This window comes from Lepus europaeus, chromosome 13 (assembly GCF_033115175.1).
Source record: "Lepus europaeus isolate LE1 chromosome 13, mLepTim1.pri, whole genome shotgun sequence".
Classification (NCBI taxonomy): Eukaryota; Metazoa; Chordata; class Mammalia; order Lagomorpha; family Leporidae; genus Lepus; species Lepus europaeus.
The window spans coordinates 29,131,604-29,151,422 of record NC_084839.1 but is presented as its reverse complement, the minus strand read 5'-3'; the positions used below and the strand labels follow the sequence as shown (position 1 = coordinate 29,151,422).

The 19,819-nt window shown below is 40.9% G+C and overlaps 1 protein-coding gene across 1 annotated transcript in view; it reads right to left on the bottom strand.

Moving 5' to 3' along the window:
* Positions 1 to 19,819, bottom strand: part of TTC27 (tetratricopeptide repeat domain 27) — a 213,417-nt gene that overhangs the window by 53,536 nt on the left and 140,062 nt on the right. Inside the window, exon 14 of the mRNA XM_062209233.1 lies at positions 6,907 to 7,005. Coding sequence (XP_062065217.1) covers positions 6,907 to 7,005 — 99 coding nt within the window. The remainder of the gene's footprint in view (positions 1 to 6,906; positions 7,006 to 19,819) is intronic.

Genomic DNA, 19,819 nt, shown 5'->3' with positions numbered 1-19,819 from the left:
CTCTCTAACACTTTAAATATGATCTACCTTCACAATCTACTTTCTGTTAATAATTTCAATGGGAGATGTTTTTGGTGAACACTGATATTAACGTTCTAAACTAAAAAGTGAAATAATAAAGACTTGAGCAGAAATTCATAAAACAGAATTAAAAAAGAGAAAAATAAATTAAAAATGTTGGTTCTTCGAATCATCAAAATTGATAATCTTTAACCAGACTGACCAAGAAGAAAACAGAGAAGACTAAAATTAACATCAAGAATGAAAAAAGGGGATATTCTCACTATTCTTACAGATATACAAAGAATTAAGAGAATACTATGAGCAATTAAATAACAAATTACATAACCAATACATTATATATCATAGATTACAAGGACAAATTCCTAGAAAGACATCAACCACCAAAGCTCTGTTTTGTTTATTTATTTGAAAGGCAGATTGACAAGATGGAGAGACAGACCGATCTTCCATTAGCAGGAAACTAGATTGCACACCAAGTAGCTGGGACTCAAACCAGCATTCAGATACAGGATGTGGCTGTCCTAAGCAGTGGCCACAACGCCAGCACACCTCCTAAAGCTGACTCCTTAAAATTAAACAGACAATCTGAATAAATCTGTCACATGTAAAGAGACTGATTATAAATCAAAAAACTGCTTGCAAAGAAAGCCCCAGGACCAGAAAGCTTCATTGGTGAATTTTACAAAATGTTTTAAAAAAATGTAATACAATCCTTCACAAAGATTTCCAAAAAACAGAAGTGGGAACACTTTGTAATTTATTCATAAAGCCAGTATTACCCTGACACCAAAATCAAAGACTTAACAAAAAAGAAAACTACAAATATTTCTTACGAAATATAGAAACAAAAATCCTCAATAAAAATACTAGCAAACCAAATTCAGCAGGAGATTAAAAGGATTTCATACTATCACCAAATGGGATTTATCCCAGGAATGCAATGCAAGATTGGTTTAATGCCTACAAATCAACCAACAAAAAATACTGCCTTAATAAGGACTGGTATTGTGGCACATCAGGTTAAGCCACAACTTTTGATGCTGGCATCTAATATCAGAGTGCTGGTTGGAGTCCCTGCTCTGATGCTTCTAATCCAGTATTCGTGCTAATGCACCTGGGAAGATAGCAGAAGATGGCCCAAATGATGGAGCCCCTGCCAACCATGGGGGAGACCCAGAGAGAGTTCAGGACTCCTGATTTAGGCCTGGCCCAGCCCTGGCTGGGCGAATGAACCAATAGATGGAAGATCTCCTCTCTATCACTGTCTTTCAACTATAAAAAAAAAAAAAAAGAATAAATAAATTTGTTTTTTAAAAGATTTATTTATTTATTCGAAGGCAGAGTTACAGAGATGAAGAGGCCTTCCATCCGCTGGTTCACTCCCCAATTGGCTGCAATGGCCGGAGCTGCACTGTTCTGAAGCCAGGGACCAGGAGCTTCTTCCAGGTCTCCCATGCAGGTGCAGAGGATTTGGGTCATCTTGTGCTTCTTTCCCAGGTCATAGCAGAGAGCTGGAGAGGTAGTGGAGCAGCCAGGACTCAAACCAGTGCCATATGGGATGCCAGCACTGCAGGTAGTGGCTTTATTCACTACGCCACAGCGCTGGCTCCAATAAACGTATTTTTCAAAATACTATCTTAATAGAATAAAGGAAGGGAATATGCCACATAGTCATCTCAACAGAAAGAGAAAAAATTCAGTATCATTTTATGACAAAAATAGTCAGCAAACTAGGAATAGAATAGAACTTTCTCAACCTGATAAAGGAAATCTACAAAAAAACCACAGCTAACATCATATTCAACAGCGAAAAATTGAAAGCTGGAGCCAGCATTGTAGCATGGCTGGTTAAGCCACCTGCAACACTATCATCCCCTATGAGCATCAGTTCAAATCTCAGCTATTCCACTTCCAATCTGGCTCCCTGCTAATGTGCCTGGGAAAGCAGCAAAAGATGGCCGAAGGGCTTGGGCCCCTGCCACTCATGTGGTAGACAAGTATGGAGTTGCCAAGTTCCTGGCTTTGGCCTGACCCATTTGGGGAGTAAATCAGGGGATGCATTTAAATGAAACACTTATGTGCAACACTGTACTGGAAGGGCTAGCCAGGACAAGAGAGCAAGGAAAACACAAAGCATCTGGAATGAGAGGAAGAAGTAAGCCTAGGTCTCTTTGCAGAGACCATGTAGTAAAAATCAATTGTGTTTCTACACACTACCACTGAGCAATCCAAGGACAAAATTAAGAAAACAGCTCCATTTATGATGGTAAGAAAAAGAATAAAAATCAGAAACAACAAAAGAAGTGTAAAATGTGTACTCTGAATGTATAAAATAATATATTTCATATTCATGGTTTAGAAGATTCACTATTTTTTTTTTTTTTTGACAGGCAGAGTGGATAGTGAGAGAGAGAGACAGAGAGAAAGGTCTTCCTTTTTGCCGTTGGTTCACCCTCCAATGGCCGCCGCGGTAGGCGCGCTGCGGCCGGCACACCGCGCCGTTCCGATGGCAGGAGCCAGGTGCTTCTCCTGGTCTCCCATGGGGTGCAGGGCCCCAGAACTTGGGCCATCCTCCACTGCACTCTCTCCTATTAGCCTACAGAATCAATGTATCCCCATCTACATCCCAGCTGCCTTTTCTTACAGAAATTGACAGGGCTAAACTTTCATGTGAAAATTCAAGGAACCCAGAATAGCCAAAACAAACAAAAGAATAAAGCTGGAGTATTTACAATTATCATTTTCAAAACTTTCTATAAAATTAGAGCAAACACGAGAGTGGTACTAGCATATATATAGACACGTACATAATTAAATATAACTGGTGATCCATACATAAACCCTTATATTTAGTCAACTGATTTTTCACTAGAGTGAAAAATACTTTTCAGTAGGGGAGAGAATAATCTTTACAATAATTCTGAGACAACTGGATATTCACATGAAAAAGAATGAAGTTGGGCCCTTTCCTCATATCATACACAAAACATTGACTCAACACAGTCCTCAGCCCATGCCTCAGCTGTTGAGGAACAGTTTTGTTTTTTTTTTCCTTTAATTTATCTTATTTTACTTACCCTTTTTTTCTTTCATACTAATCACTGAACTCTTTACTTAACATAGAGTTAACCATATGTGTATAAAGTTAACTGAAAATAGATCTTAGTTAAAAATAAGAGTGAGAATAAGAGAGGGAAGAGGTTGGGAGGTGGGAGTATGGGTGGGAGGGCAGGCACAGAGGGAAGAATCACCATGACCCTAAAGGTGTAACTGTGAAATGTATGAAGTTTGTAACTGTAAAGCAGTATAGTTCTGCATAGATTTGTACAGACTTACTTCTAAGGATACAGCTTAAAAACTTGCCATGGGGCCGGCGCCATGGCTCACTTGGCTAATCCTCCACCTGTGGTGCCGGCACCCCGGGTTCTAGTCCCGGTTGGGGCACCAGGGACTAGTCCCGGTTGCTCCTCTTCCAGTCCAGCTCTCTGCTGTGGCCCAGGAGGGCAGCAGAGGATGGCCCAAGTGCTTGGGTCCCTGCACCCACATGGAAGACCAGGCGGAAGCACTCAGCTCCTGGCTTCGGATCGGTGCAGCACCAGCTGTGGTGGCCGTTAGGGGAGTGAACCAACGGAAGGAAGACCTTTCTCTCTCTGTCTCTGTCTCACTGTCTATAACTCTCTGTTATATCTGTCTATGTCTCTCTCTCACTAACTCTGCCTCTCAAAAAAAAAAACACCTTGCCACGGGATCCCAAATCCCCTTAAGCTGGGTAGTAAGAATAGCACTCTAAGTGCTATATGGATAGGATCAAGTGTTACAGTGATCTTATAACTAGGAGTAAGTGTTTGGTAATAATAACAGAATTAAAAAGGAGTGAATGCTCCAGCATGAGAAGCAGTCCATACAGCAGACTCACAGAATGACAATTGCCTTAAGTAGCACTCTGACCCCAGAATCAACCCTTAAGGTATTCTAGTTTGGCTGCAAAGCCCAGGGGAGCATTTCAGGCATGGAAAGCCAAGACACTGTGGCAAAAATGTTCTACATAAAGGACCTCTGTGGATGGGACCCCAGTGGAAAGAAGTGGCCACCAAAGAAGGATGCACTTTTCTCTGAAGGGAGGAGAGGGCTTCTACTTTGCCTATGGCCCTGTCAAAATACTGAAGGAGTGTGTGGAGCCAAAAGGCTTCCATAGCCTAGGAAGCTCATATCAAGAGCCTCGGGTGACCACTGATGTCATACATAATAGTGTTAATTGTTAAATAAACAACAGGAGACACTGCACCAACTTCGCATGCTGGACTTCTATCCTCAAAGAGTTGTATTATGAGACTTAATAGTAAAACTTGTTCTCAAAGAATTACTTCATTTTAGTGTATTAAGTGGAGGATATCCTTATGTCACAAAAATTATAGTTATGTCTAAGTGCTTGTAAAAGATGTATCATTCTTGGGTTTCTAAAAAGTTTCTTAAAAAAAATGAAATTTCCATCCATATACAATGACTTTGAACAGCCCTTGTCTAGACTGTTGAGGAACAATTTTTGTTCTTCTTATTTTTAATGTTTTTTTGTTTTAGGTTTGTTTTGTTTTTCTTTCTCTGACCTTTTGCTGACCTCTTTACCTAGAACAAAGCTAATCTGTGTATAAAAGTAAATGAAAATAGATGTTAGTAAAAAATAAGACTGGGAACAGAAGAGGGAAGAGGATGAGGGTTAGGAGTGCAGGTGTGAGGGTGGGTATGGTGGGAAGAATTACTATGTTCCTAAAGTTGTATTTATGAAATGCACACAAATAAATAAATTAGTCCTAAGACCTATACTTAAGAGCTAACACTATTAAACTCTCAGAGAAAAAAAAAGTAGGAGTATATTTATGGTCTTGGATTTGGCAATGGATTCTTCTTTTATATATGATACCAAAAGTATGAGCAAGAAAAGAAAAGATAAATCAAGTTAGAGCGCATCAAAATGTAAAACTTTTGTACTTCGCAGTACACTATTCATAAAGTAAAAAAAAAAAAATTAAACAATAGAATAAAATAATTGCAAATCCCATATCTGATGAGGGATTTATAATTAGCATATAAAAAGAACTCTTATAATTCAATAATGAAAAGACAAATAACCAATAACTTAAAATGGGAAAAGGATATAAACAGATACTTCCGTAAAGATGATACACAATGGCCAATAAGCACCTGGGAGGATGCTCCACATCATTTGCCACCAAAGAAATGCACATCAAAATCACAAGGAGATGCCACCCATTAGGATGGTTACAATTGAAAAGAGAGATAACTCTTATCCAGGATGTTGATAAATTAAGACCTTCACACAGTGCTGGTTGGAACATAAAATGTTGCTTTGGAGAAAGTCTGGGGGACTGGCGCTGTGGTGTAACAGATAAAGCCACACCTTAAGCACCACCATCCCATATAGGCACTAGTTCAAGTCCCGGCTGCTCCACTTCCAATCCAGCTCCCTGGTAATGTGTCTGGGAAAGCAGCAGAAGACGGGCCAAGTCCTTGGGCCTCTGTACCAACATGGGAGACCTGGAAGAACCTCCTGGCTCCTGGCTTTAAACTGGCCCAGTTGGGGAGTGAATCAACAGATGGAAGATCTCTCTCTCTCTCTGTAACTGCCTTTCAAATAAGTAAATAAATAAATGAAAGAGAGAAAAGGTCTGGCAGTTCTTCAAAATCATTAGGTATATACCCTAGAGAAATGGAAATATAGTTACCAAAACTTATAAGTGAACATTCACAGCAGCAGTACCCATAATAAACAAAATGTGGAAATGATCCAAATGTTCATCAACTAATGAATGAATAAATAACAAGTGGTGTAGCTGTACAAGGAACCGTTATTTGCCCATAAAAATGAATGAAACACTAACACAGGCTACAATATGGATGGACCTTGAAAGCATTAACCTAATATAAAAGAAGCCAGACACAAAATCCCACATATTGTAGGGTTCCATTTATATAAAATGTTATATTTTATGCTATAGAAACAGAATGTACATCAGTGGTAGTCTAGAGCTCGGGGAAGGAAAGGGTTGATGGTAGGATGAGAAGTTGTTTGGAAAGAAATAGAGTGATTACTAATGAGTACAAGGGTTTCTTATCATGGTATCAAAGATGTCTTATAAGTGATCATAGTGATGGCTGCACACCTCTGAAATTGCTAAAAATCATTGAATTTTTCACTTTCATTGAGTGAATTCTATGTAACATGAATTTTTTCTAAATAAAGCTCAAAAGAATGTAGGTAGAAAATGTAAATGAAACACACATGGCACTTCATTATATACTCAGTTAAGTATATTTTTAAGAAATTATTTTATCAAAATTATTTCCTAAATAAAACTTTGAATAACATAGCTATTATGAAAGGATTCATAAATCGTATTTCTTGAGGTGTGACCTTTCTTCAAATGTATACTTTTTTCCAAAAACAAAGGGAATTACTGTTCTGAACCATACAGTACAATGTGGTTAACTTAGAGATTACTAGATTACTAGAGAGCTGGGGCCAACATTGTGGCATAGTGAGTAAAGATGCCGCCTGCGACCTGGGTATCTCATATGGGCAATGGTTCAGGTCCCGGCTGCTGCCCATCCAATCCAGCTCCCTGCTAACACACCTGGGAAAAGCAGAAAATGGCCCAAGTGTTTGGTCCCCGGCACCCACATGTGAGACCCAGATGAAACTTCTGGCTCCTGGCTTCAGCCTGGCTTGGCCCTGGCCATTGCAGTCACGTGGAGAGTGAACCAGTGTTAACTCTGACTTCCAAACAAATAAATAAATAGTTAAAAAGAGACAGACAGAGAGAGACATTGCTAGAGAGCTATAAAGGGAAAGAACACCAAACTTACATCAGGTTCAAGGGTCACGCAACGCTGAAACGCCTTTGCCGAACCTCCATAGTCTTCCAAGGCCAAATAGGCACAGCCTAGAGAAAACCACACCCCGAGCTGCAAAGGCAAAAGAGACAAAATCATTATCACACATAGAAACATCTACAGGATGCAATCTAGAAATCATTTAAGATACTATCAACAAATATACTACTAGAAAGCATGCAGAACAAAACAATAAATACTTGTCTAACACTATAGTTTAAATATAGGAAATTTAGTAACAGAGATTAATTTTTCCATATAATTTTCCAAGGTAATGTGATGTTCAAAGAATGTACAACTGCATACCTTTTGCTGAGGAAGCACGAACACTGTATTTCCTCTGCTGAGAAAGACCCTGCTTTATGTTAACCAAATTCTTTAGATGCAATGGGAGGCTCTGATTATAAGCCTTTATTTTAGAATCTGATATTATAATCCTGGAATTATTCAAATATGTGTTACTGAGTACTATGTAAAAAGTATGCAAAGTAGCAGCTGATCCACCACTGATGAATATAAAACTTAAGAGGACAAATTTCTGCCTTCCTTCATCTTCAGATTAGTCTACAAATACTTCTCCAGTTGAACCAAGAGCTAAACAACTCTAGTATACAAAGGTACTTCGAAAACTTCATGAAAAAAATGGAATTAAAGGATGAATTTATTTTGGTGTAAAAAAAAAAATTTGAGATCCATGCATACATGTCTGCTGAGACATGCCTGATTTGGTAAGTCGGGTGTTTGTGGAATCATTTTCTACCAGGTCCCTCACCAGGTGTTGCTGAGAGGAGACTGAAATTCCTCTCCCCCACTCCCGGCTCCCTCCCTCCTGCTCGTTCTAGCCCCTTTTAGATGATATGTTTCTGAAAAGGTGCCTTGCATATGGCTGATGAAATGGCTGATGGCATAATCTTATTCTTGGGCACTCAGAGTTTTCTTATTAGATGACTGACTTAGTTATACAATTCCTGCCCAAACGAAGGGAGATTGATAGTCCTCAAAGCATGTCACCGTGTCTGGTATGCATTCCCTGATGTTTAATTGACATAGGGGTAGCAGCTCAATAAAGGAAGTTGACTCATTTAAAAAAAAAAAAAAAAAAAAGAAAGAAAGAAAGAAAATATAGGCTCACGTTTCAGCATGGAAAGCCAAAACACTGTGGCAAAAAATAACCTAATAGTAAGCCTTTGAAGTGGATGTAGGCTACTTAAGGTATGTATCTTCAGACCCCAGAGAATTGGGTGTCAATCATGCTAGGGTTTATGATAGCCACATTCCTGGTGTTGTGTGATTCAGAAGGTCTATCGTCTTGTCTCAGCAGGCAATACTGAGTAATGCTGACATTTCCAGCAGGAATATCTCTGTGAGTGAGATCCCAGCAGAAAAACTGGCCATCAAAGAAGGAGGTACCTTTCTCTGAAGGGAGGAGAGAACTTCCACTTTGATTATGGCCTTGTCTAAATAAGGTCAGAGTTTGTGGACTCAAAAGGCTTCCATAGCCTTGGCAGCTCATGACCAGAGCCTCAGGTGATTACTGATGTCATAAATAAGAGTGTCAATTGTTAAATCAACAACAGGAGTCACTGTGCACTTGCTCTCCATGTAGGACCTCTGTCCTTAATGTGTTATACTATGAGAATTAATGGTAAAACTTGTCTTCAAACAGTACTCTATACTTTGTGTGTCTGTGTGGGTGCAGTCTGCTGAAATCTTTACTTAGTATATACTAAGTTGATCTTCTGTATATAAAGATAATTAAAATGAATCAATGAAGAATGGGATGGGAGAGGGAGTATGAGGTGGGATGGTTTGGGGGTGGGAGGGTGGGTATTGGGGAAAGAACTGCTATAATCAGAAAGCTGAACTTAGAAAGTTTATATTTATTAAATAAAAGCTTTCTAAAAAAAAGAATCACAGAAAATTTAAAAATCAATTTCAAAATGCAAAAATCAATTTCAAATTCACTGGTCAAATTCTCTGACCACACAGTTTTAAGGAAAATTCATTTGGAAACTGTGAAAGAAAAAATTTTCTGCATAACTGCTGGATTAAAAGGGAGATGAAAACTAAAAAAAAGAGAACATATAGGCTCAGAATCAGGACTGCCAGAGTTATTCAAAATGCAAAGCCTGACTGAAGTCAGTAAGATTTGTAAACGCTGAGATTTTAAAAACAGATCAAATAGGAAGTAGCTATTCATATTACAAGAGTTTTTTACATCACACGGTTTCCTCAAAATTCAATAGCTCCTACCAAAAGGAAGATTAAACTGATAAAAATTCAATGAAATTCGTCAGAAATGCAGCTATTATGAGGGGAGTTTTGCTTTCCTTTCGCACACAGGCGGCAGCAGACTGCAGGGGACTTTCTCACTGCTGCACAGGGCCAAGGCAGCGACACGTCAGGGTGGGAAAGGCAATGAGGCGCTCTGCTCTCTGTCCAGAGCCTTGTACAGAGTAGGAGGCTGCCTTCGCCATCCCTCCTCCCTCAGACACTCTCACAAAACGTGTTCCATATGCTGAGGCCTGAAAGGTCTTTAAGTAGATAGACTTTCAGAAAATTAGAGATAGGGCTTAGAAAGCAAACATCATTGGGCAATTTAACACTTTGCCATGAATACTCTAGGGGCTATAAGTAACTGCTCTCAGGAGTCATTACGGAGAACAGATTTTTTTTTTTTTCCCCAAGATTTACTTATTTACTTGAGAGGCATAGTAACAAAGAGAAAAAGACAAAGAGAGAAGTCTTCCATCCACTGGTTCTACTCCAAATGGCCACAATGGGAGGAGCTGAGCCAATCCAAAGGCAGAAGCCAGGAGCTTCTTCTTAATCTCCCAGGTGGGTGCAGGGGCCCAAGGACTTGGGCCATCTTCTACCGCATTCCCAGACCATAGCAGAGAGCTGGATCAGAAAAAGAGCAGCCAGGACTCGAATCGGCGCCCATATGGGATGCCAGCATCGCAGGCAGAGGCTTAGCCCTCCATGCCACAGCGCTGGGCCCTGAAGGCCAGATTTTGTAAGAGGGGTAGGTAAGCCTGAGAAGAGTGTAGGTAGGTATCTAGAGGGAGCAGGCAGAAACAGAGGTACTAGGTAGAAACTAAAAGTAGGCAACTTAAACTGGGCTCACTACTTTGTTTTCATCTGGTTATCTGTAGCATCAAATGTAAAGAACGGCAAGGCAAGAAACCATGCTCACTATACATGGCCCAGTCCGAGAGGGCCTGAAGCCTGATGGTAACTTACAAAACAAGTTAACTTCCAACCAAATCAAAGTTTCAAAATCTGTGTACTGTATTTCAATTCTAAGGTACACATTTTTCCCCATCATTTAACATCTCTAAAATAGAGATGTATCTTAAAACCAGTAACCTGTTGGAATTTTATTGGCAGCACTTTTTTTTCTTTTTATGCAAACAATGCAGTGCCTCTCACAATTGACCGCTTCCTAGATAACAAAGAATGGCTGTAGCAAGTAGCAAGTTTACTCAGCATAGGGGATAGGTGGGTCTCCATCAGGAACCATGAGGCTCCCCCAGCACAGGCACCCTGCTCCCCTGTTCCCTACAGCAGCATCCAAGAGCACAATTTCCCCTGACTTGCGAGTTGTTACAAAGTGAGTCCATGTAAATCCAAGATTTAAATAAATAACTTTATTTCTGCAGTCTACTGGAAAGATTTGTTAGTTACAGACATCTAAAAATAGCAATTACTTGACAGCTCTAAATCAGCCTGGTGGTGAGATTACTATTCATTTACCTGTAAGCTATAAAAACCAATTCATGCTTTGTAACTAGTATCTTACAACCAAAACAAATTGAATAAAAATCACACAGATGACTTAACCTAATATAAAGAGTTATGGTTCTTTTTCCTTTTTACTCTTGGGTATTTTTACAGTTGTTTTAATAACACATTTCAAGGAAAATCCAAAAATTATTAACTGCAGATTTCATCTGCTGATAACATACAATTACAATGGGAGAAGACTCATTTATCAGGAATCATGCAATATCTTATATATTTATTTATAAGTGCAGGATCTTCTAGCTGCTTGTAGCTGACCACTAAACAATCCATACCCTGCTTCTTAACTGAGGCCCTAAGCATTTGGGGGACTAAAGAAAATATTTGGTGCCTTTTTAATTGTTTTCTTTTTGTTAATTTAAACTATTACCCAAATCAACTATTACCAATAATGACTGGCATGTGGTTCAAAATGTTCGTACGTTTAAGCACAGAAAATCATTAAGAAAAACAATATCAAAGAAGCCTCCAAAATAAAAATCCTCACAATAAAGTTCTATGTACTTCAGCAGAAGACCTCTATCATCTAGTGCAAGAAATAGAATGCTAGTTTCCTTACTTGTCCTGGTAGCTACATTTAAAAAGTAAAAAACAGCGGGTAAAATTTTTTTTAGGGGCTGGTGCTGTGGCATAACAGGCTAAGCCTCTGCTGCGGTGCTGACATCCCATATTGCTGCTGGTTTGTATCCCAGTGCTCCTCTTCTCATCCAGACCAGATGGAAGACCTCTCTCTCTGTCCCTTTCTCGGTAACTCTACCTCTCAAATAAATAAATCTTCAAAATTCTTATTTTAATAATATTTTAATTCCACATATCCCAACTGTGATTTCTTCAACATGTTAACATATCAAAATTACTGATACATATACTTTTTTATAACAAGCCTTTGAAATCTAACCCGTGTACCATACTGACAGCATGTTTTGGTACTGATCAGCCCCATATCAAGGACAAACTGCCACATGTGATTAATGGCTGTTGTCCAGGGCAGCACAGCTTGAAACTGCTTCCTTGGAACACCAAGGTAGATCTTGGAATACCTTGAATCCTCCTCTTCTTCCTCCACAAAAAGCCAGCTTCTCTGAGATCCTCCCATGAGCTCCTGCCTCTCATATACTATAGTTACTCCCATTCATCTCCATACAACAGCAGCAAAAATTAATAGCAATTAATGAGCATCTACTACATGTGCTAAGCGCTGACACACCATGAGCTTTCCACAGATTACCTCACATATTCCTCACAATAACCCTGCTGGGTGATAACATCACTCTCTAGAGAGAGATGAAGAAGGAGATGGGAGAGATTCAACCCACTCAGAGTGACTCCAAAGCTCTGGTCTTCTCCATTTGGCCACACTGCCTTCTACTACACATTCTGCTCACCCACAAGCCATGACTTATGACAACATTTTATCCTTGTCACTGGTAAAGAGGTAAGGGAGGAAATAGTGCAGTTAACATGGGATGGAGGCTGGCATTGTAGTATACTGAGCAGATAAAGCTGCTGCCTGTGATGCCAGCATCCCATATGGGTGCCAGTTTGAGTCCCAGCTCTTCCACTTCCAAAACAGCTCCCTGCTAATGGCCTGGGAAAACAGAAGAAGATGGCCCAAATGTTTGATCCTGTACTCACATGGGAGACTTGGAAGAAGCTCCTGGCTCCTGACTTTGGCTTAGCCCAGTTCCAGCTTTTGGAGCCATTTGGGGAGTAAACCAACAGATGGAAGATTTTTTTCTCTCTCTCTCTTTCCCTCTCTCTCCCTCTTTCTTTCTCTCTCTGTAACTTTGCCTTTCAAATAAATAAATAAATATTTTTTTAAAATGTGCTGGGACCTCCCAGAAAACCCATTTTTAGGAACCAGAAGTCCATTTTCCTCCAAAGGCTCTCTGCAGCAGGCTGGGCAAGTAGACCAAGAAGAAGTGGAAGAACAGACGGCTATGCTTAGTTGGAGAGAAAACCTCTCTTCAAAGAGACTGAGCAACAGTGGAGTGAGCTAACCATCTGACAGAGAGGCTCAGTTGAGATTTCTGAGTGCTTCTTTTCAGGGCAATTATGAGGCCAACGAACCATAGCAGCCAATGGCCATTACAAGCTGACAGTCTGGTAGCAGTCATCTCTGAGGACGCCAATACAAGTAATACAAAAGCAGGGTCAGATGTTGTGGCACAGCAGGTTAAGCTGCCATCCCCTGGGACAGCAGCATCCTATAAGGGCACCATCCACCTGCTCCAACTCTGATCCAGCTCTCTGCTAATGTGCCTGGGAAAAGCAGCAGAAGATGGCCTGAATGTTTCAGCCCCTGTCACCCACGTGGGAGACCTGCATGGAGTTCCAGGCTCCTGGCTTTAGCCTAGTCCAGTCCCAATCATAGAGGCCATTTGAGGAGTGAAACAAGAGGATAGAAGATATTCTCTCGCTTTCTCTCTAACTCTTCCTTTTAAATAAATAAAATAAATATTGAAAAACAAGAAATAATGAAAGATACAAGCAATCCAACTATTCTGACTGTGATGCTATCTGTACATAGAGAGAGGTTCAGCATTATTCTTAGTAAAATGTAAAGAGTAGTAATGGTTCAAAATGTGTCTCTCTTTGATTTTCTCCTCTAGAATGTAACAGAGGACCCAGATAGATGACTGAAATCTAAGAGGTTCTGAGTAACTGTATGAACTTGGCTGTGACACTTTATCTCTAAGTCACAGTTCCCCAAGTATTAAATGAGGGAGTTGTCTATGCTCACACTCCAAAGCTCTTTAGACTCCCCAGATTCTGAAAACCCAGGGGCCACAGGGTTCAAAAGTATACTAGTGCCATCTAGTGGCAATACAAGTATATGGATAATTCAAATAATATATTTAGAATTAGCAGGTTTGAAGAGCTAGAAGTGAATCAATTCAACTAGAAGCCTTACAAATCAATTCTAAGGAAGTTAAAAGGGAAATGAGGCCTATGTAAGAAGTAACTGACATAAAGCCACACAACAATTCCTGGTTCTTGATGTGTAATATTGCGATGAAGAGAGTAGCTGCAGTACTTACTAAAACTCAGTAATGAAAAGAAAAAAAAAAAAACAACTCAGTAATTAAAACAGAAATTAAACAGTTTGCTATTCTGAGGGATACCAAAATAAAGCATCACTAGACAATGGGCATAAATTGCTTTTACAATTAAACAGTTCATTTTTACTAGGGTATTTAAAACACATCTGCAATAGGTACCGATTGCTTGTATGCATCTCACACTTTTCTTTCTTTTTTTCTTTTAAAGATTCACTTATTTGAAATGACAGAGAGAGAGAGAGAGAGATCGATCTTGCTTCCACTGGTTCACTCTCCAAATAGCAACAACAGCTGGGATTGGGCCAGGCCAAAGCCAGGAGCATTAGCACGAAGCTGAATCAGAAGAGTGGAATGCTAGGACTCAAACTATGCATTCTAAAACAGGAAGTGGGTATCCCAAGCAGCAGCTTTACCAGCTCACCGCACCACAATGATCACCCGTCACACTTTTCTTTCTTAAATTATAAGCCTGTGGGGTCAGCACTGTGGCTCAGTGGCTTAAAACCCCGTAGCACTGGCATATGCCGTAGCACTGGCATCTCATATGGGCAGTTTAAGTCCCAGCTGCTCCATTTCTTCCTCTTTTTTTTTTTAAAGATTTATTTATTTATTTATTTATTTATTTATTTGAATGTCAGAGTTACAGAGAGGCAGAGGCAGAAAAAGAGAGGTCTTCCATCCGCTGGTTCACTCCCCAAATGGCCTCCACAGCTGCTCCACTTCTGATCCCACTCCCTACCAATGTGCCTGAGAAAGCAGTGGAGGATGGCCCAAATGCTTGGGCCCCTGCATCCATGTGGAACAGCTGGAAGAAGCTCCTGGCTCCTGGCTTCAGCCTGCTCAGTGCTGCCTGTTATGGCCATTTGGGAAGTGAACCAAAGAATGGAAGATCTCTCTGTGTCTCTGCCTCTCTTTCTCTCTCTCTCTCTCTCTCTCTAACTTTTCCTTTCAAATAAATAAATAAATCTTTAAAAAAACTGTAGACTCCAGATTTGATATTACCTGTGATGAGTGCCCACTGAAGGATTCTGAGGAGAAAGGAGAGCTTATGTTTATCTAGGTCTTCTGTATAAAATCAACTGTAGGAGATTCCATAATGGCAGAATAGGGAAGGAGCTTACGGCTCTAGTCTAGAGGAAGGTAGCTTAAAAAAAAAAGAAAAAAGTGGAGAGAGTGCAATCTCAGGAAAGAGTTAGGGAGAAAACTGCAGAGGAAACTCTACACAAATTAGAGGGAGACCATGGATCTACGTAGAGGATGTGAATGTGCGGAACTCAGGACCACAGCAGCCAAGAGCCTCAGCACCAGCTTTGAAGAGTAAGGTGAGACCAAACTGCAGCAGCCCAAGCCACTGGTAATAAAGCTGTGGGAAGAGCCTGGCATGAGTCTGGCTTGGAGCCCTGTAGGGGACACTGTACCTGCCAACCTAGGGGAAAAAGGAGGAGGGGCACATTTCTCTCTCTCCAACCACCCAGCACCAGCGTCCTATAACTACCTGAGAGAGGGCAGGTGTCATTTTGGACATAAGCAACAGCTGTGCCAGCTTGTGTCCATGTGCCCAGCAAGCAGCTGAGAGGAGATGCTTGAGTATGGTTGGGAGAACTGACAGAAGGTTGAGTGCTTTTAACGATGGGAGCCTTGTGTGCTGGGACTGTGAAACATTGTGGCTGTGTGGAAAGGGGCAGGGTACGCTGGATCTCTGAGCAGTCACTGTAGGTGGCACCACACACTCAAGGCACCCTGATTGCCTGTGAGAGTCATTGCTGTGGGATCCATGCTCACACTGAGGACTGCACTGATCCTTTGTATGGTTCTTGTGGGAATGTGGATAATTACTGCACCCACTGGGGCTAGTACCCAGGCATTGGCCTCCTTGGAGGAAAGGAGGTGGGTATGAGACTACATTAACAGAGCTGATTAAACTCTTCCCTCTAATAAAAAGAGAGAGAGAGAGAGAGAGAGAGAGAGAGAGAGAGAGAGAGAGAGATTTACCACACCAAACTTGGGTGTCACCTTGGATACTCCCCTCACTCTGGAACATTGAGCAGAGCTTCCTGGCCATACCCAGCACATGCCTCTCGGTATTCACTGAAAGAGTGGACACTCTACTAAGCCAGAGAGGCATAATCCCAAAATAAAAGCCATCAGAGGAAAAAAAAAGAAAAACAACAAGTATCTCCAGAAATGCCTAAAAATAAACACAGCAATTCAAGAAACAAGAATAAGGAAGACAACATGATGCCCCCAAAGGAACACAAAAACACTTCAATACTAAAATGTAAAGATGAAGAGAGTGAAGAAATGCCAGAAATTGAATTAAAAAAATTGATTATAGGATTACTTAGATATAACCAGAAGCAAATCCACAAATTAAAGATATCCATATTTCACATGAATGAAAATTTTTCTCATGAAATTGAGATTTTAAAGAGAAATCAAGAGCCAGCGCTGTGGTGTAGCAGGTAAAGCTGCTGGCTGCAGGGCTGGCATCACATACAGGCGCTGGTTCGAGTCCCAGATGCTCCACTTTCCATCCAGCTCTCTGCTATGGCTTGGGAAAGCAGTGGAAGATAGCCCAAGTCTTTGGGCCCCTGCACCCATGTGGGAGACCCAGAAGAAGCTCTTGACTCCAGGCTTCAGATCGGCACAGCTCCAGCTGTTCAGCCTGGGGAGTGAACTGGCAGATGAAAGACCTCTCTCTCTGCCTTTCCTTCTCTTTCTGTGTAACTCTTTCAAGTAAATAAATAAATCTTAAAAAAAAAAAAAAAGAAAGAGAGAGAGAGAAATCAAAGTGAAATATTTTTGGGGCCTGCACTGTGGCGTAGCAGGTAAGGCTGCTGTCTGCAGTGCTGGCATCCCATATGGGCTCCAGTTCAAGAGCTGGCTGCTCCACTTACAATCCAGCTCTCTGCTATGTCCTAGGAAAGCAGTAGGAGATGGCCTAAGCGCTTGAGCCCTGCAGCTGCATGGGAGACCTAGAACAAGATCCTGGCTCCTGGCTTCAGATGGGCGCAGCTCCAGCCATTACAGCCAACTGGGGAGTGAACCAGTGGATGGAAGACCTTTCTCTCTCTCTCTCTCTGCCTCTCCTTATCTCTCTGTGTAACTCTGACTTTCAAATAAATAAATAAATCTTTTTAAAAAATGAAATACTAGAATGAAGAAAATTATGGATCAAATAAAAAATGTGGTGGAAAGCCTTAACAATAGACTCGGTGAGGCCAAAGAAAGAATATCCAAGTTACAAGACAAATCATTGGAAATTTTACAGTCAGACAAAAAGAAAAGGCAGAAGCAGCAGCAGCAGCAGAAGAAGAAGAGGAAGAAATTAGAAAACTAAAAAACAGTGCTGGAAATTTATGGCATACTATCAAACAACCCAACATACAGGTCTTTAGAGTTTCTAAAGGTATGGAAAGAGAAAATGGATTAGAAGGCCTTTTCAATGAAACAATCACAGAAAACTTCCCCAATGTGGAAAAAGAAAGCGCCATTCAAGTTTAGGAAGCACATAAAACTCCTAATAGACATGACCAGAAAAGATCTTCACCATGACACACTGTAGTCAAACTCTCCACAGTAAAATATACAGAAAAGATTCTAAAATGTGCATGAGAGAAACACCAGATTACTTTCAGAGGATCTTCAATCAGACTCACAGTGGACTTCTCATCAGAAACCCTACTGGCTAGGAGAGAACGGTGAGATATATTCCAAGTCTTGAGAGAAAAAAAAAAAAAAAACTGTCAACCCAGAATACTACACCCTGCAAAGCTCTCATTTATGAATAAAGGTGAAATGAAGACCTTCCATAACAAACGGAAATTGAAAGAATTTCTCACCACTCATCCATCCTTATAAAAGATGCTTAAGGTATGAAACACAGAAACATTGTTATCACTATGAAAGAAGGTAAAGGCAGAAAATCTCCCAGTAAAACATAAAAAGGAAATCCAAAGCAAACAATAGGAATATTTATGTAAAAATGGCAGGGCCAAGTCACTACTTATCAATAGTCACCTTGAATGTAAATGGCCTCAACTCTCCAGTTAAAAGATACAGACTGGCGCCGGCGCCGCAGCTCACTAGGCTAATCCTCCACCTTGCGGCGCCGGCACACCGGGTTCTAGTCCCGGTCGGGGCACCGATCCTGTCCCGGTTGCCCCTCTTCCAGGCCAGCTCTCTGCTGTGGCCAGGGAGTGCAGTGGAGGATGGCCCAAGTGCTTGGGCCCTGCACCCCATGGGAGACCAGGAGAAGCACCTGGCTCCTGCCATTGGATCGGCGCGGTGCGCCGGCCGCAGCGCGCCTACCGCGGCAGCCATTGGAGGGTGAACCAACGGCAAAAGGAAGACCTTTCTCTCACTGTCCACTCTGCCTGTCAAAAAAAAAAAGATACAGACTGGCTGAATGGATTAAAAAATAAGACCCATCTATTTGCTGCCTACAAAAAATACATCTCACCAACAAAGATGACCTTATTGTAATCACTAAAACAAATAACTTTTATCTTCACTGTTTTAGCTTTTAAATTGAATTTATAACACCCTTTTTAATAATATACAATGGTTTATCTTTGACAACGAATTTCTAAAATTTTACTTAGCATCAATTAATTGGGTAGAAAAATTAAACCATCATGAGAAATATGTTAATGAGTTTTCCATATGGAGCATTTGATATTATTAATACAAACTGGTAAATTTGGGGTAGGCATTTGGCACAGTAATTAAGATGCTACTTGGGATGTCTGCATCCCCTAACAGAATGCTTGGGTTTGAATCTTGACTCCATTTCTGATTCTAGCTCCCTGCTAATGCATATCCTGGGAGGCAGCAGGAGATGATGGTTCAAGTACTTGGTTCCTTACCATCCATGCGGCAGTCAGATTGAATTCTGGGTTCCCAGTTTCAGACTGGCCCAGATATGGCTATTGTGGGTATCTAGGAAAAGAACCAGCAAATGGAAGAGCTCTCTGTCTTTGTCTCCATCACTGTCTGCTTTCCCAATAAAATGAAAATAAACATTGAAAAGAAATTCAAAAACATAAAACTGGCAAATTCAACTGTCTATGGAGTACTTTGGCTAAGACAGGTAGTGCAGAAACAGCTATGACTTCATTTTTCATGTACATGTAAGAAAACCTGAATACTGACGAACCCGAACGAATTTTATGCATTTTCATTTGCTCAAGGTAAAAAGTCAAGATTCAAAGAATGAAAGGAGAATTTACTTTTCATAGTTGCAGGCACATTAATTTAATCTCTGGATCATATGGGAATGCTAAAATTAAAAAGGAAACTGGATCTGAACACAGAATGTTTGTAACTAGTGGCTGGAAGAGTAGGAACAATAAAAGGAGTTTAGATTTAAAAAAAATAGGGGAAGCTGAGTGTTGTTCACCAATTGTGACAAATATACTGAGATATTAATAACAGGGGAAGCTGGGACAGATGTTGTGGCTCAGCAGGTAAAGACACTGTTTGTGATTTTGCCAATCCATATCAGAGTGCCAGCTTGAGTCCCAGCTACCCTGCTACCAATGCAGCTTCCTGCTAATGAGCCCAGGAAGGCAGCATGGGATCGTCCAAGAGCTTAGACCCCTGCCACTCACACAGGAGACATGGATGGAGTTTCTGGCTCCTGGCTTCCACCTGGCTCAGCCTCAGCTCTTGCAGTCATTCGGGGAATGAACCAGTAGATGGAAGATCCCCCTCTCTCTCTTTTTTAAATATTTATTTATTTATTTGAAAATAAGAATTACAGAGAGTGATATGGGATAAGAAGAGAGAGACAGAGAGAGAACCTTCCATCTGTTGGTTTACTCCCCAGATGGTCACAATGGTCAGGGTCTCATCAGAGTGAAGCCAGGAGCCAGGAGCTTCTTCCAGGTCTTCCAAGTGGATGGCAGGGGCCTAACCACTTGGACCATCTTCTGCTGCTTTTCCCATGCTGTGAGCAGAGAGCTGGATCAGAAGTGGAGCAACCAGGACACAAACCAGCACCCAAATGGGATGCCAAG